General features: G+C 39.4%; 2 protein-coding genes across 4 annotated transcripts; one reads left to right on the top strand and one right to left on the bottom strand.

Annotated features, from left to right (window-relative positions):
* The first annotated feature begins 1075 nt into the window (after positions 1 to 1075).
* On the top strand, positions 1076 to 3886 carry LOC139415682 (galanin peptides-like). 2 transcript variants are annotated; one of them, XM_071163804.1, is made up of 7 exons: positions 1076 to 1212; positions 1317 to 1397; positions 1687 to 1741; positions 2148 to 2219; positions 3114 to 3200; positions 3354 to 3425; positions 3749 to 3886. In XM_071163804.1, the coding sequence occupies exons 2-7, from the start codon at positions 1317 to 1319 to the stop codon at positions 3808 to 3810; spliced, it is 429 nt and encodes a 142-aa protein (XP_071019905.1). In that variant the 5' UTR covers positions 1076 to 1212; the 3' UTR covers positions 3811 to 3886. The 2 variants fall into 2 exon arrangements, with proteins under 2 accessions (XP_071019905.1, XP_071019912.1); XM_071163811.1 differs by lacking the exon at positions 2148 to 2219.
* A 391-nt stretch (positions 3887 to 4277) lies between these two features.
* On the bottom strand, positions 4278 to 6118 carry LOC139415666 (C-signal). 2 transcript variants are annotated; one of them, XM_071163788.1, is made up of 6 exons: positions 5969 to 6118; positions 5798 to 5849; positions 5158 to 5345; positions 4823 to 4978; positions 4536 to 4646; positions 4278 to 4407 (listed from the first exon to the last, which is right to left on the bottom strand). In XM_071163788.1, exons 1-6 carry the CDS (start codon positions 6113 to 6115, stop codon positions 4294 to 4296), a joined length of 768 nt encoding a protein of 255 aa, XP_071019889.1. In that variant the 5' UTR covers positions 6116 to 6118; the 3' UTR covers positions 4278 to 4293. The 2 variants fall into 2 exon arrangements, with proteins under 2 accessions (XP_071019889.1, XP_071019896.1); XM_071163795.1 differs by having other exon boundaries at positions 4823 to 4876.
* Between the last annotated feature and the right edge of the window lie 11086 nt (positions 6119 to 17204).

Genomic DNA, 17204 nt, shown 5'->3' with positions numbered 1-17204 from the left:
GACAAACCATTTTACAAAGAGCCCAAAGGTTCCTGCCTTTGTTACACACTGTTGGAATCCCATTTTGCTCTCTCTTGGTTGCTGCTGACCTGTACTTTCATTGGAATGGAAGTTCATGGTGCCCTGGGAGTGGCTTTTCTAGTGTACTCTTTGGTCCAGCCTGTAACTACCATCCTCCTCCAGTATGAATGGAAACTGTCAATGATAGGATCACATTTTCATATAATTCAGGCTCTTGTTATATCTGATCTGTTAATTCAATAAAGAACTTCATTTAAAGCTCTGAGTGAGTTGTTTTTCTCCTTTTTGTAACCTATCGCCATATCTAAAAACACATTTTTTTTATCTCCTTTTAGTCGCATTTTAAGGTAACTGTTTCTTGATAAAGGCTACAGAAAAGTTCCAATGCATTGTTACGAAATAGATATCACCCTTCCATTATGGAATTCCTTATTTTCTGACTATTAAAATGGACCTGTCCACAAACCCATGGAAATGTATCCACTTGTCTTCCTAATTTGTCTTTTATCTCTAGGCTATGTTTGTATGTAATGGTTTTGTCTTTTATCTCTAGGCTATGTTTGTATGTAATGGTTTTGTCTTTTATCTCTAGGCTATGTTTGTATGTAATGGTTTTGTCTTTTATCTCTAGGCTATGTTTGTATGTAATGGTTTTGTCTTTTATCTCTAGGCTATGTTTGTATGTAATGGTTTTGTCTTTTTACATTTGAACCATTTTACCAGACATAGAAGCTCTAAAATAAATATTTTAGATTTACTGATCTTATAGCAGTGTTCGTTTTGACATGCATAATAAAATGTTTTCTACAAATGACATCACGTGATATTCTATTAGTGATAAAATGTATCTGACTTTAAGAACTATTGTCCAACTCAATGTCTCATAAGGTTGCAAAAAGAACATGATGATGTTATTGTAATTTCATCGTGACATGACCACTAGAGGAGGGGGAAGGTAGTTGTGACGTCTGAATTTCAGGAACAGGATTTTTTTTTAGTGGGGGGGTGTATTATAAAAGGCCATCAAAATCATTCTCTTCTAAACCAGAAGCACGACAGGGACATTGAAGATCTCTTTGCTGTAATATTGCATTGTATTTTTGCTTATTCTATAAGCATACCTATTTTGAAGAAAGCCTTAAACTTTTAAATTATCTTTTATCTCTTGTACTGTTGAACAAAACTTTAAAGGTAAGCCGCTTTAAGACTTCTTTGGAAATGTTTGTTTTGCGACTTTTAACTTCTAAAATTGAGAGTTTTTCTACAACTAACACCTTTTTAATATCTTGATTTAGATGAAGAAGTCTTTTGGAGTAGTGTGCATATCACTCATTTTATTTGCAGCTCTGTCAGAAACAATTGGATTAGTGATTGCGGTAGGTCAACATTTTATTGTATTTGGCAAAATGTTGTTTTAAATGCTCTTATTTTCTCATTGTTTTAACTACAAGTAGGCTATTGCAAGCAACATTACAATTATATGAACGTTGTTGCCTATTATCTAGACATAACACCATAATTGAGTTCTTGCACTATAGTCAGGTCAAGCAATTCGCATTCAGAAAATAAGATAAATTGTTGAGAAAACTGATGATTGTACAGTGTGTATAATGAATCTGATTTGAGTGTGTGTGTGTGTGTGTGTGTGTGTGTGTCTCATAACAGGGTAAAGAGAAGCGAGGGTGGACACTAAACAGTGCTGGCTACCTTTTGGGTCCCCGTAAGTGACTGTTATGTATTAAATACATGTACTCTTTCACACAACTGTCAAAATGCCACTATCAAGTACTTTTAACTAAACTATAATTTACACACCTGCCCTGTCTCCATTATCATGCTCTTCTCATATTTGTTTATACTTTTATTATACTTTTTCACATTTCACCTGGCTGTGTAATGTGGCATGATGTATTCCAACAAACTTGTTCTGTGTCGTTATTGGACGACACAGAACATTTTAATTTGTTATATCCTTTTAAATGACTATATTTTGAAAAGCCTATTTGCACAGGAACACATTTATTCCCAAGGTTCATGGATTACTGTCAACACAGAATGAGGATGTATCCCATAACACAGGTCCTTGTTGTAAATTTAGGTAAAATGCCATCATCCCTGTGTTTCAGGTCGTATTGATCACCTAATACAGATAAAGGATAATCCCAGCATAAGGGGGAGAGAAGAACTGCTAAGTCAATGTAAGATAGCTCCTGCAGGACATTGAAGTCAGCAGAGGAATTGCTCTGTGACGCCTTGCTCCTCTGTTTATTATTTGCAGACTTAACTCTTAATGCAACAACCAAGTGTTTATCACAGCCATGGCCACTTTATGTTTATTGGTTTGTTTTCCCACTTGTTTATGAATTATTAAACCATGATACAGGATCTTTTAATCTAAGAGGCACTGTCAGAACAAAGTTGATCATTTCATTTTTGCATGTAATTATACTTGATCCGTGATGACTGTGGGAAACGCATCAAGGGCTAAGGGTTAACGTCAAAATTCAAGGATTACACTTCAGATAATTAGTGCTCTTACATGATTATTCAGTGCACTATTACTAGCCCTGTTGACTCAAACCTTTATTAAAGTTGTTGATGGGGTGAGGTATATTGTAATTTCAACCATTGTCTTTCCTGCTCCTTGCCCCTCTCATTATATGTATATATATATATATATTATATATGCAAAGAAGAAGGGTAAAATAGTAATTTCAGATGGATATCGAATGAAATTACTATTTTACCCTTCTTCTTTGCATGTGGAGGGATCCTTCCTTAATATATATATATATAAAATGTTTAAAAACATGTCAGGTTCTGTTTCCGTCAATTATTATGTGCCTTTCTTTCACGCATTTCATTGGTGAATATATGTATTCCAGCCTTTCAATGACTCAAGCCCTGCAGGTTGCTTTTCAGACTCTTGACAGATAAAAGGAAAAACACACCATCATAAAGGATGCTTTATACCGTCATGTGAGCTTTAGGCAGGGTTGCGGTGTTTGTGTGTAGTGTGAAATGAAGGGGATTCCATCTAGGGAATGGGTCAAAATCAGCTGCGCAAACTATGTTTTTGTTTTGTTGTTCAGACGGCATTGACGGTCACCGCACTCTCAGTGACAAGCATGGCCTTGCTGGAAAGAGAGGCATGCCCCTGGACGATGACTTCAAAACAGGTGAGAAGCTAAAGCCTTGTCAAATCTTATAGCCTACATTTCATTGGCCTATGAAAGGGTAAATCAAATATATTTAGAGTAGATGATGTACTGTACAGTAAGTCTGCTTTACTCAGTGTCGTCTACACCTCACGATGGTCTCTTATTTTGCAGGTGCCTTGAGAATAGCAGATGAGGATGTAATACACACTGTCATTGACTTCTTATCATACCTGAAACTTAAAGGTAAGTTCATGGTGTCTTGTTATTAATGTTTAATTACAACAATTAATTACAGCAAAAACACTGACAGCATTCTCTTGATTGTTATTTTTTTAATGAATAAAAATCAGGCGTTTTGACATGTTCCAAAAATAGTAAAATAATAATGTTTTTCATATGGTCTAGTTATATTTGTATTTCAAATTTATTTACAGATTACATTTCTAGTCAAGATTCCTGGCTATATGTTGCTACAACATTTGGAACAGAACAAATACTAGCATAGTCCTAATCAGTTATAACCATCTAACTGTGCTCACTCAAATGTTTTGTCATCTACCTTACAGAAATCGGAGCTCTGGATACCATGCCTTCCTCTCTCACATCAGAAGAGATGGATCAGCCCTAGTTCAACTGATCTCTTCTCTATGCCTCACCTGCCTACAAACAACAGTATTTGTACATTTCCCATTATACTGGTGTCATCATAACAACAATATACTATTCAGATTAATCACGTTCTTATTATAATTTGAAAGAAATGGATTGAATAAAACTTTTGAATGGCAAAACATTGTTATTCCTATATATGTATTATACAGTATATAGTTTGTATTCAAACAGTGAGATTACCTTTAGAAAGTGTAACAACAACCCAAACCACTCAGATGAAACAAAGTCTCCAATTTAAAATGTCAAATCTCCAAGTTCTCCCTCACACCAACTAGATACAAAGGAATCAGAGATTGCTGAGCAACATAATAGCATGATGTTGCAGTTGTTTGTTCTATTCTGTGATCTCTGCTGTGTTTTGTCCCAGTGAACTGTTGGCAGCACCAGCAGAAAAACTGCACATAACCCATTCCACAAGTTACTGTTTCCAAGTTGAGCTTCACCATTGTAGCTTGTTTCCAGAGTAGTCCAAGAATCCCCCATGATTATTTTCTGTCAGATCAGTGATAACAGACAGCAAAGATGATATGCTCTCCTCCGCACTCAAATCCGCCTGATCCATAAGAGACAGGAAATGCACCATATCAACTGTCAACTCATTGAAATACACAGCCATGTATTTTTATGTATTCTAAAGGACCCAACCATAAAATGCCTCAACCAAGATTATGGGACACTCACATGTGGGCCACCCATGTCAGTGCGCACCCAGCCAGGGTGAAGAGCCATGCACAGAATCCCTTCAGATTCCAGGTCAGTGGCCAGACACCTTGTCGTCATGTTCAAGGCAGCCTGCATATATATAAACAAAATGAGATGGACAGGACATGTAATGAATATGTACACATAAGAACAGTCAGATTAATTATCGCCACACCCAAACATTCTATGCTTAATATTGCAACCAGAGATGGTCTGTAATGTTTATATGGGCTTTGTCAAACCGGCTCATTATGGTTGCTGTTCACCTTTGAGGTTCTGTAGGCATAGCTTTTGAAGGCTGCTCCGGCTCCCCAGTTGTCCTTAATGGAGCCGAGTATGGAAGAGATGTTAATCACAGCTGCTCTATGGATCCCCATTCCAGTGCCCCGTGCAGCAGCTGCCTGTAGCAATGGCAGAAATGCCTACAAGAAACAATATTATGTGATCTAGAGATAGTTGCGAGAATACAGGTTTCTTATGAAGTAGGACACTTTTCATAAATGTGTGTGATTTGGGCATGAATAAAAATATCCTCTGTGCTACAAGAAAATTAAGATATTTCTCATACATGCTCTTCTAGAGGTGCAACACATTGATTTACCTTGGTGACAAAAAGAGGGGCAACAGTATTACTCTCGAAAGTCTTCATCATGGCGTCAGGTGTCACTGTCTTCAGATCAGTGGATAGATTGATGGCTGCGTTGTTTATGAGGCAATTCAGCCCATCACTTCCAAGTATAGATGACACCGCTTGCAATGCTGAGTCTATACTTGACGGGCTGACAACATCTGATACAAAAGAGATCATAGACTCATTACCATTCAAAAAGGAACTTCACGGGAAACAAACAGAATTTAGTTTTAGTTTTTCTCCTTTTTTTTTACAGTATTGGTTTAATTTACTTTTACATGATTGATTTACTTCAGTTTGGGATTTCATCATGTTCTGTTGAGTCCTACAAACATATAATTGAGCGTGTAATATACGTTTTAGTTACTCCAATGAGTTTGAAGGGAGAAAATCCCTGAGAGGAACACAGGCGGAACTACCAATACAGTGTTTCTTGTGCATTCTGCTTGTATAACAAGTAAGGCATATGGCATGTGTCCAAACTATGCATGGCACATGATGCACATGGGATCATATACCGATTACCCAACAAAATGTGTCAAATCAGCATCACACTGCACCCTAGCTCCTGTGTCCAAGTTTTACAAATGATGTAGGCTATGCAACTCACCAAGCTGTACAATATAAACACCTTTGCAGGACTTGGCAATATTTTGAAGATCCTGAAATGAAGATCAACTTTTATTATGTATCCCTAAGTTTACAGCAAAGGCGAATCCTCAAACGTGTATTTCCATTACGTGGAAATTCACCAAACAAGTTGAACATGATGTTCTCCTACCTGTGCTGCGGCTGGATTGCGAACAGTCGCTATTATTGTTTTGGGTCTCTCGGTGCTTCTTGCCAGGTCTTTCACCATTTGTAGACCGAGGCCTCTGCTCGTTCCAGTGATTAGTACAGATTGACATTTTGTGAATTTTAGAGTCATAGTTAGTAGATGTCTGTTAACTTTGTTTAATGAAGAAGTATGATCGGTCTCAGTGTCCAGACATAATTTTTGTAGCGATACAATCTGAAGGCGTGGTTTAAATTTCATAGCAACTCGAATGGACCAATGAGGGTAGGTACGCTTGATTTCGTGTCTGAACTGTTTCCGCTTCATTCTCCTTATTTACTACTAGTCCAAAGTGCAACCCCAAAACACCACTCGGCGCATTTGGCGACCCAAATCAAACGTATACATTTTAAAAGAATCCCCCCTTCGGCGCACTCCGGTGCCGCCCCCTCCATGTCGCCGGTACCTAAATCCGCTACTGATTTTATTTTTGTCTATAAATAAATTCGTCATCTCTCCCATGTCTTATTTGACTAGTATTTTTTAGTGTAAGGATAATAATTCAGCCATATTCAGCCATAGTTATTCCCTCTATGTTTAATATAACGCACATACATTAATTATTAATTTCGGTTGCCTATGAAGTTTGTGAAGTTTGTTCAATAGAAAGTATTTGACTCTGATTTGTGTCACAGAAAATATTTCACTCTAGCCACAAAATTAAGGAAATTAGAAGGGAGGGGGGAGGGATTCTGGCAGGGGGCGATTTTCGGAACAACACCGGCAAAATAAAGTGGGGATAGGGGTACACCGTACATGTAAGACATGAGCCTATCACATTAATCAAACTAAATGTCAAGAAAACTGTAGGCTATTACACCACTTTTTTTATTATTTTTTATTTTTTTTATCATTACAGCATGTCAGAGGTATGAAAATGAGCGAATGGACTCGAAAGTAGGTGGTAGTATACGCCCCAAAATAAAATGTGGTTCGACAAAAACACGGTAATGTTGCCATGGGAAGTCAACATTGATTCAGGAGATCACACAGACAGTGTGCCAGGAGTGATTCCCCATGGTTCAGTTGGAATGGTCAGGGTACAGCAGAGCAGCTGCATCCAGCAGGATGGACCATCACTGTAACAACTACAGATTCTACCCTCCACCACATGATGCTGAGCCCTCACTCCCTCCATGCCCACATCCAGTTTAGCAAATAACAGCCATCTCAGTTCAATTGGTGGCCAGAGGTCATCCGAGGGTCCAGTCTACTGCAATATGATGTCAGTAAGTGCTAATTGAAACCAACAAGAAGCTTTAAAAATATTTTACCTAATTTCCGTTACAATCCTCAATATATGGGCCAGTTCGTTTTTTCAATGGCTGGCGCTCTGAGTGGGTAGAGATGTAATACAATGGTCTAGAAGGTGTAAACCCCGTCCACGGCACATAGCGATGCAAAATGAACTTGCCCAACACACTCCAACACACTCCAGTTGTTTTCTGATACTTTACTGGATATCACTTCCAATTATTTTAGTGGTACAGTGTATTGCTCTAATTAAAGTTGCTGTTAAGTTACGTATACATATTATTTTGTTTTATCCAGGGTGAATTCTATGATGCTGTAGCGAGTATTTGCCTGGACAGCATGGATGACCATGAACCAGAGACTACGGCATAGCTAATGCCTCAGAATCAACAGAGCATCAGACTGTCTGTAAGAGCATTTCAAAATTACTGTTGGATGTTTACATAACTTAGCAGACACACAACTTACAGGAGCAATAAGTGCCTTGCTCCAGGGTACATCAACATATTTTTCACCAAGTCAGCTCCGGGACTCGAACCAGCGATAGTCCAGTTATAGTCCCAATGCTCTTAACCACTAGGCTACCTAGCAGTGTACATGTAGTCTACATACTGTACATGTTTGCAATAACACAGATAAATGCTTGTATAATACTGTTTAATGCAGGACCCTATACAACCTCTATCAGAGAACATACGTTTGGATTCACATGATCAATGACAACGTTTCAACAGTGGGAAAAACAAAAATGTCTTTCATGACAATTCAAATATGCAGTCTTACATAAGAAGGGGAATAATATGATCTTCTCTGGCCTTGGACATCTGATTTAGTGGTTATGATTAAGTAGGGCTCTCTGAGTCTAAAGATGGCACTGGAGCAGTATTCTAAACATGTGTTCAATGACCTTACAAGAGTCAAATGGTATATAAGTTTGTGATAATAAGTAGTTCCTTTCACAACAACCATGACTCAAGACCATGACTGTGGACTCTCAGTGATATGCATCTTTAGCTGTTAATGTACATTCATGACTCAAAGAAAAATTACAAGCTTGTGATTCTTATCATTAGTCGAATATGTGTTGTGTAGTATTGCCAGTAATCTCAATTCTTCATGTACCACAGCCTCTCAGTCCTACCTGCCCTCTAAGAGCCTGCCGCCCAACCACAACCTCCTTTCCCCCAACCAGCTGGTCTCCCCTGGTCCCCCTGGCTCTGGATACAGCTACAACCACATGGCTGGATCCTACTCCTCACAGATCAGCAGCATGTCAGTCTCAGCCTCAAGTCTCATGACCTGTATAAGATCAACTGGGGCTCTAACATTCTAGAAAATGTAGTCCAGTATGTTTTCTATAACTGCTGATAAATAACACCAATCAACCATCAAACTTGAAAAGCTTCATAACAATTGACCATGGAGTTGAAATGTGATATGGATAACGGATGTCCTGCCAGTACCACCAGACCCCCTGACCCCTGTACCCTCACTCTCCGGCTCTGGTCCCTGATGGTCAGTCCTCCGCTTCCAGTGTCGTACGGTAGGATCACACCACAACCATAACCATAGTCTGACTCTTATGTTACGTTATGTTGTCATTCTATAAAGTTATGTTAATTTATGTTATGACACTGCACATATTGTCAAGATATCATAATCATCTGATCATGGTAGTTACTGTGCATCTTCACTTTTCACTCTAATCTAGTCTCAGTGAATCTCTATGGGACTCCAAATCCAAGAAGTCACTCCTGGTCACTGCAACTGCACTAAATCCTATAAGTTGTATCTGTCATTTCTATTTTGGATAAGTAAGATATACAGTAATTTCTTTCATACTCTATTATCTGTTATGTAGAGTTTTGCGTTTTAAGTAATCTCACATCAAGTGAGAAGGTTTGTTCCATGTCCAGGCAATGACTCAGCAATCATTTGGGGTTTTGCCATAATTCCGTTCACTCCTTGTGTTATTTTGTCCTTTTCCATTGTATGCCATCATGACTGCTTTATTGTGGCCTCATCGCTCCCGGGATGGGGGCTGGGATTAAAAAAAATATATATAGGACAAAACACACATCACAACAAGCGAGACACCACAACACTATATAAAGCACAACATGGTAGCAGCACAAAACATGGTACAAATATTATTGGGTACAGACAGCAACACAAAGGGCAAGAAGGTAGAGACAGCAATACATCACGTGAAGCAGCCACAACTGTCAGGAAGATTGTCCATGATTGAGTCTTTGAATGAAGAGATGGAGATAAAACGGTCTGGTTTGAGTGTTTTTTGCAGCTTGTTCTAGTCGCTAGCTGCAGTGAACTGAAAGAGGAGCGACCCAGGGATGTGTGTGCTTTGGGGACCTTTAACAGAATGTGACTGGCAGAACGGGTGATGTATGTGGAGGATGAGGGCTGCAGTAGGTATCTCAGATAGGGGGGGATTGAGGCCTAAGAGGGTTTTAAAATAAGCATCAATCAATGGGTCTTGCGACAGGTCAAACAGAGATGACTTGTTTACAGAGTAGTATAGAGTGCAGTGATGTGTCCTATAAGGAGCATTGGTGGCAAATCTCATTGCCAAATGATAAAGAACTTCTAGCCACTCGAGAGCCACTCCGTAATCTAGCATGGGTAGGATGGTCATCTGAATCAGGGTTAGTTTGGCTGGTGGGGTGAAAGAGGAGCGATTACGATAGAGGAAACCAAGTCTAGATTTAACCTTAGCCTGCAGCTTTGATATGTGCTGAGAGAAGGACAGGATATCGTGTAGCCATACTCACAAGTACTTGTATGAAGTGACTACCTCAAGCTCTAAACCCTCAGAAGTAGCAATCACACCGGTGGGGAGAGGGTGGATCCTTTGATTGGGTGGACATGTCAGTTCATGCAGCAAGAGCTCTGATAGTTTGGAGGACGTCCTCCGGAACTTGTCATAATTACTGTGTAAGTCTATGGAAGGGGGTGAGAAAATTGAGCCTCTTAGGTTTTGTATTGAATGAGTGCTGTTGAGGCCACTGTAGACCTTCATTGCAAAACAGTGTGTTTTAATCAGTTATTTGGTGACTTGATAATATATAGTATAGTTTTATCAAAAAAGGATAACATTTTTTAAACGTTTCACTATTTTTATTTTTATGAAATTCACTGAGGAGTATGGTCCTCCTCTGAGGAGCCTCCACTGGTGTACTTGAGCTTGTGTCCTCAAAAGTGACAACACTTCAGAAATGCATAACTATTTTTACCAGAAAGGTGAGATTTGAACCTTTTTCGGAGTATGCAGCATTTCTAGTTATTGTTTAGGGCCCTCCCAAGATAAATAATTACTTTTGGGGATTACGTAGATTTTAGATTACATTTAGTTAAATTGTAAAAATTGTATTTTTTTTGTTTTTTTGGTTGGGGGGTGTGTTACAATCAGAAGGCATTCTAAGAATGTCTCAAAATTGTGTTGTCAAACTGTAATAATTAGCTGGTGAAGGAAATACTTTTGTTAGGGGATTTCAATACTGATGTCTGCAAAAAGGATAGTCCAACCCACAATGTATTTATGCACTTCTGTAGATCATTTGCTCTGACACAAATTATAAAAGATCCCACCAGGGTATGTGAAACAGTGCAAAGTACGATTGATTTAATATTGGTGTCTGATAAATCCAAAATATCGCAGAGTGGGTAATAGTACATGGAATCAGTGATTATGTTATTACATTTTGCACAAGGAGGGTTTTTAAACATATATTTAAGTATCACAAAACTGTTAGAATCAGAGGACTCAAAAAATACTGTGTTGACTTGTTTGGGGAGCAAGTCGGTAAAATTGACTGGTCACCTGTGCTGGAAAGCGTAGGGGTTGTCACACCCTGACCATAGTTTGCTTTGTATGTTTCTATGTTTTGGTTGTTCAGGGTGTGATCTGAGTGGGCATTCTATGTTGGATGTCTTGTTTGTCTATTTCTATGTCTGGCCTGATGGTTCTCAATCAGAGGCAGGTGTTAGTCATTGTCTCTGATTGGAAACCATATTTAGGTAGCCTGGGTTTCACTGTGTGTCTCACTGTGTGTGAGACTCTGTGTCTCAGGATGGTAAGTTGGTGGTTGAAGATATCCCTCTAGTGGTGTGGGGGCTGTGCTTTGGCAAAGTGGGTGGGGTTATATCCTTCCTGTTTGGCCCTGTCCGGGGGTGTCCTCGGATGGGGCCACAGTGTCTCCTGACCCCTCCTGTCTCAGCCTCCAGTATTTATGCTGCAGTAGTTTATGTGTCGGGGGGCTAGGGTCAGTTTGTTATATCTGGAGTACTTCTCCTGTCCTATTCGGTGTCCTGTGTGAATCTAAGTGTGCGTTCTCTAATTCTCTCCTTCTCTCTTTCTTTCTCTCTCTCGGAGGACCTGAGCCCTAGGACCATGCCCCAGGACTACCTGACATGATGACTCCTTGCTGTCCCCAGTCCACCTGACCGTGCTGCTGCTCCAGTTTCAACTGTTCTGCCTTATTATTATTCGACCATGCTGGTCATTTATGAACATTTGAACATCTTGGCCATGTTCTGTTATAATCTCCACCCGGCACAGCCAGAGCCTGGTTCCTATCTAGGTTTCTTCCTAGGTTTTGGCCTTTCTAGGGAGTTTTTCCTAGCCACCGTGCTTCTACACCTGCATTGCTTGCTGTTTGGGGTTTTAGGCTGGGTTTCTGTACAGCACTTTGAGATATCAGCTGATGTACGAAGGGCTATATAAATAAATTTGATTTGATTTGTTTGTGGGTGATTGTTCCTGTCTCTGTGTTTGCACCAGATAGGACTGTTTTTTGGTTTTCCACGTTTATTGTTTTGTAGTGTTCATGTATAGTGAATAACCACCACGCCGCATTTTGGTTCGCCTCTACTTCACCTAAAGAAAACTGTTACAGGGGTAGACAGTGCTTGGGAAGCCTTTCATTGTAGATTCCTTGATGTGGTGAATGTGATGGCTCTCATTAGACGGGTCAGAGTAAAGCCGAGATCTAGCCCTTGGTTTAATCATGAAATTCTAGAATCTATCCAACCAAGGAATAAAGCCATTAAGACATTTAAAAGCTCTCAAGAGCAGCCTGATTTTCTCCTCTATACAGTTGAAGTCGGAAGTTTACATACACTTAGGTTGGAGTCATTAAAACTCATTTTTAAACCACTCCACAAATTCCTTGTTAACAAACTATAGTTTTGGCAAGTCGGTCAAGACATCTACTTTGTGCATGAGACAAGTAATTTTTCAAACATTTATGTACAGACAGATTATTTAACTTATTTCACTGTATCACAATTCCAGTGGGTCAAAGTTTAGATACACTAAGTTGACTGTGCCTTTAAACAGTTTGGAGAATTCCAGAAAATTATGTCATGGCTTTAGAAGCTTCTGATAGGCTAATTGACATCATTTGAGTCAATTGGAGGTGTACCTGTGGATGTATTTCAAGACCTACCTTCAAACTCAGTGCTTCTTTGCTTGACATCATCGGAAAATGAAAAGTAATCAGCCAAGACCTCAGAAAAAAGACTGGTTCATCCTGGGGAGCAATTTCCAAATGCCTGAAGATACCACGTTCATCTGTACAAACAATAATACGCAAGTATAAACACCATGGGACCATGCAGCCGTCATACCGCTCAGAAAGGATATGCATTCTGTCTCCTAGAGATGAATGTACTTTGGTGCGAAAAGTGCAAATCAATCCCAGAACAACAGCAAAGGACCTTGTGAAGATGCTGGAGGAAACAGGTTCAAAAGTATCTATATCCACAGTATAACAAGTCTTATATCGACATAACCTGAAAGGCCGCTAAGCAAGGAAGAAGCCACTGCTCCAAAACCGCTATAAAAAAGCCAGACTACGGTTTGCAACTACACATGGGGACAAAGATTGTACTTTTTGGAGTAATGTCGACTGGTCTGATGAAACAAAAATAGAACCGTTTGGCCATAATGACCATCGTTATATTTGGAGGAAAAGGGGGAGGCGTGCAAGCTGAAGAACACCATCCCAACCTTGAAGCACAGGGTGGCAGCATCATGTTGTGGGGGTGGTTTGCTGCAGGAGGGACTGGTGCACTTCACAAAATAGATGGCATAATAAGGCAGGAAAATTTGTGGATATATTGAAGCAACATCTTAAGACATCAGTCAGGAAGTTAACGCTTGGTCGCAAATGGGTCTTCCAAATGGACAGTGACCCCAAGCGTACATTCAACTTTGTGGCAAAATGGCTTAAGGACAACGAAGTCAAGGTATTGGAGTGGCCATCACAAAGCCCTGACCTCAATCCTATAGAAACATTTTGGGCAGAACTGAAAAAGCGTGTGTGAGCATGGGGGCCTACAAACCTGACAAGTTTACACCAGCTCTGTCAGTAGGAATGGGCCAAAATTCACTCAACCTATTGTGGGAAGCTTGTGGAAGGCTACCCTAAATGTTTGACCCAAGTTAAACAGTTTAAAGGCAATGCTATCAAATACTAATTGAGTGTATGTAAACTTCTGACCCACTGGGACTGTGATGAAAGAAATAAAAGCTGAAATAAATCATTCTCTCTACTATTATTCTGACATTTCACATTCTTAAAATAAAGTGGTGATCCTAACTGACCTAAGACAGGGAATTTTTACTCTGATTAAATGTCAGGAATTGTGAAAAACTGAGATGAAATGTATTTGGCTACAATGTATGTGAACTTCTGACTTCCACTGTAAACGTTACAGAAATGAAGCACAGGGCAGGATGGATGTAGCTAAGAGGTGTTATTTTGCTGATAAAATCATTGAGATAAAAAATGATCCTAAAAAGCCTTGGAAATCATTTAAGGAACTAGGCTGTAGTAGTACAACCAAAAACAAACTAAACGGTATTGGGCTGCACGTTAGAGAGGAGATGGTATATGAAAAAGCAGAGACTGCCAATGAATTCAACTCTTTTTTTCTGTTGCCAGCAAGCTGGTTAGCCCAGTAGTTCTGGTTTGTATGGAAACAACCATTTCAAGAAGTATTATACCGAGTTAGGGGTTCATCTAAACACCTTTTCTTTTGCAAAGGTAGCAACAGCTAAAATAGCCAGTATGCTAGCAGAGCTTAAATGTTTCAAAGCCTTAGGCCTGGATAATATTCCTGTAAGATTTCTTATAGATTCAAATTGCCCCTTGTTTTACTCATATCGTTAATATCTCTCTTGAACAAGGCATCTTTCCCAGGGACATGAAACACACTAAAGTTACACCTCTGTATAAGAAGGTGATGAAGTCTGACCCTCAGAATTATTGGCCTGTATTTATCCTCAGTATAACATCAAAGATTCTGGAGAGAGTTGTACATGAGCAAATTTATAGATATGTCAACAAAGTCTAATGTATGATTTTCAGTCTGGTTTCAAAAAAACATACTCCACTGATTCATGTCTACTTTACTTGACTGACTCCATCAGGAAAGAGATTGATGAAGGAAATCTCTGTGGAATAGTACTGCTTGACCTATAGAAGGACTTTGATACAGTTAACCACTGTCTCCTAATCTCCAAACTGGGGGCACTGGGGTTAAGCAGTATTCCTCTAGGCTGGGTAAAGTCCTATTTATCAGGTAGGGAGCAAGTAGTAGAGGTTAACTTCTTATGGCTGGGGGGCAGTATTGAGTAGCTTGGATGAATATTGTGCCCAGAGGTTCCCAGAGTAAACTGCCTGCTACTCAGTACCAGTTGCTAATATATGCATATTATTAGTATATTTGGATAGAAAACACTCTGAAGTTTCTAAAACTGTTTGAATGATGTCTGTGAGTATAACAGAACGCATATGGCAGACAAAAACCTGAGAAAAAATCCAACCAGGAAGTGGGAAATCTGAGGTTGGTCGTCTTTCAACTCATTCCCTATTGAAGATACAGTGGGATATTGGTCATGTTGCACTTCCTAAAGCTTCCACTAGATGTCAACAGTCTTTAGAAACTTCTACTGTAAAGGAGGGGCTCATAAGGGCTCTTTGAGTCAGTGGTCTGGCAGAGTGCACAAGCTCGTGACGCCCTATCACGTGAGAGGTAGCTCGCGTTCCATTGCTTTTCTACAGACAAAGGAATTCTCCGGTTGGAACATTATTGGAGCTCTGTCAGAGTAACCATCGGATTCTTGGTCACCTCCCTGACCAAGGCCTTTCTCTCCCGATTGCTCAGTTTGGCCAGGCGGCCAGCTCTAGGAAGAGTCTTTGTGGTACCAAACTTCTTCCATTTAAGAATGATGCAGGCCACTGTGTTCCTGAGGTCCCTCAATGCTGCAGAAATGTTTTAGTACCCTTCCCCAGATCTGTGCCTCGGAAACAATCCTGTCTCAGAGCTCTACTGACAATTCCTTCGACCTCATGGCTTGGTTTTTGCTCTGACATGCATTGTCAACTGTAGACCTTATATAGACAGGTGTGTGCCTTCCAAATCATGTCCAATCAATTGAATTTACCACAGGTGGACTTCAATCAAGTTGTAGAAACATCTCAAGGATGATCAATGGAAACAAGATGCAGCTGAGCTCAATTTCGAGTCTCATAGTCTGGATATGTATGTAAATAAGGTATGTCTGTTTTTTATTTTCTAAAATTAGCAAAAAAAATCTGAAAAGCTGTCTTCGCTTTCTCGTTATGGGGTATTGTGTGTAGATTGATGGGTTTAATTTTTTTTTTTGAATAAGGCTGTAATATAACAAAATGTGGAATAGGTCAAAGGGTATGAATACTTTCTGAAGGCATTGTTTGTACTAATGCATCAATTTATGTATCTTATTCACTCACACACTTTATTCTAAGCCTCAGAATGGAGAGCAATTCCATCAGCTCTGGTTCATGTTATTTGTTTGAAATATGAGTACAAATTTAGTATGCTTTTGAACTATTCTTTCCATTTGTTTCATTGTATGCAAATGTCCCTGTTAACGCTCTGCTACAATAAGAAATGATTTGGATAATCTTTAGGCTACAGGATACTCTAATTGTGTTGACTTTCATTATGTCAATTGACGTCTTGACATTAGCTTTTTTTGTTTTTGAGTTAGTTAGCAGCCTTCCTAGGAGAGTCCAGAGTACCTGCAACAGTTGTCTCACACAGGGGGGGGGGGGGGGGGTACTATTGAACTGGAGACCCTTTTTGATATTCCTGACAGTAAAAGGGGACAAGAACATTGGCCAAATCACAGATGGTTTATCTTGGCTGAAGACAATCAACTCTTTTAGTTGCAGACATGGTAAGTAGTATAGGATATGAAAATGTTGAGCATTTTCTAAAAATGTGATTCCAGTGTCACGAGGGATTTTTTTTCCCTTACATTTCAAAATATAAATAATTACAGTGCCTTCAGAAAGTATTCATACCCCTTGACTTCTTCCACAGTTTGTTGTGTTACAGCCTGAATTCAAAATGGATTACATTTTTTTTACATTCTCACTATCTACACACAATAGCCCATAATGTCAAAGTGAAAACAGGTTTGTAGAAATGTTAACACATTTATTGAAAATGAAATACAGAAATATCTAATTTACCTAAGTAAATTTACCTAAGTAAATCCTGGGGCGGCAGGGTAGCCTAGTGGTTAGAGTGTTGGACTAGTAACTGGAAGGTTGCAAGTTCAAATCCCTGAGCTGACAATCTGTTGTTCTGCCCCTGAACAGGCAGTTAACCCACTGTTAGGCTGTCATTGAAAATAATTTGTTCTTAACTGACTTTCATACTGTAGGTACATATGGGATACCTGTAATGACTGGATGTATTGATACACCATCCAAAGTGTAATTAATAACTTCACCATGCTCAAAGGGATATTCAGTGTCTGCCTTTTTTTGTGAGACAAGCTTTTCATTAAAAAACAAACATAATTACACTTTGACATTACAGTATGTAGGCCAGTGACACAATATCTCAATTT

This window comes from Oncorhynchus clarkii, chromosome 1 (genome assembly GCF_045791955.1).
Source record: "Oncorhynchus clarkii lewisi isolate Uvic-CL-2024 chromosome 1, UVic_Ocla_1.0, whole genome shotgun sequence".
In the NCBI taxonomy this organism is placed as follows: domain Eukaryota; kingdom Metazoa; phylum Chordata; class Actinopteri; order Salmoniformes; family Salmonidae; genus Oncorhynchus; species Oncorhynchus clarkii.
This window is presented reverse-complemented; position numbering and strand designations above follow the sequence as displayed.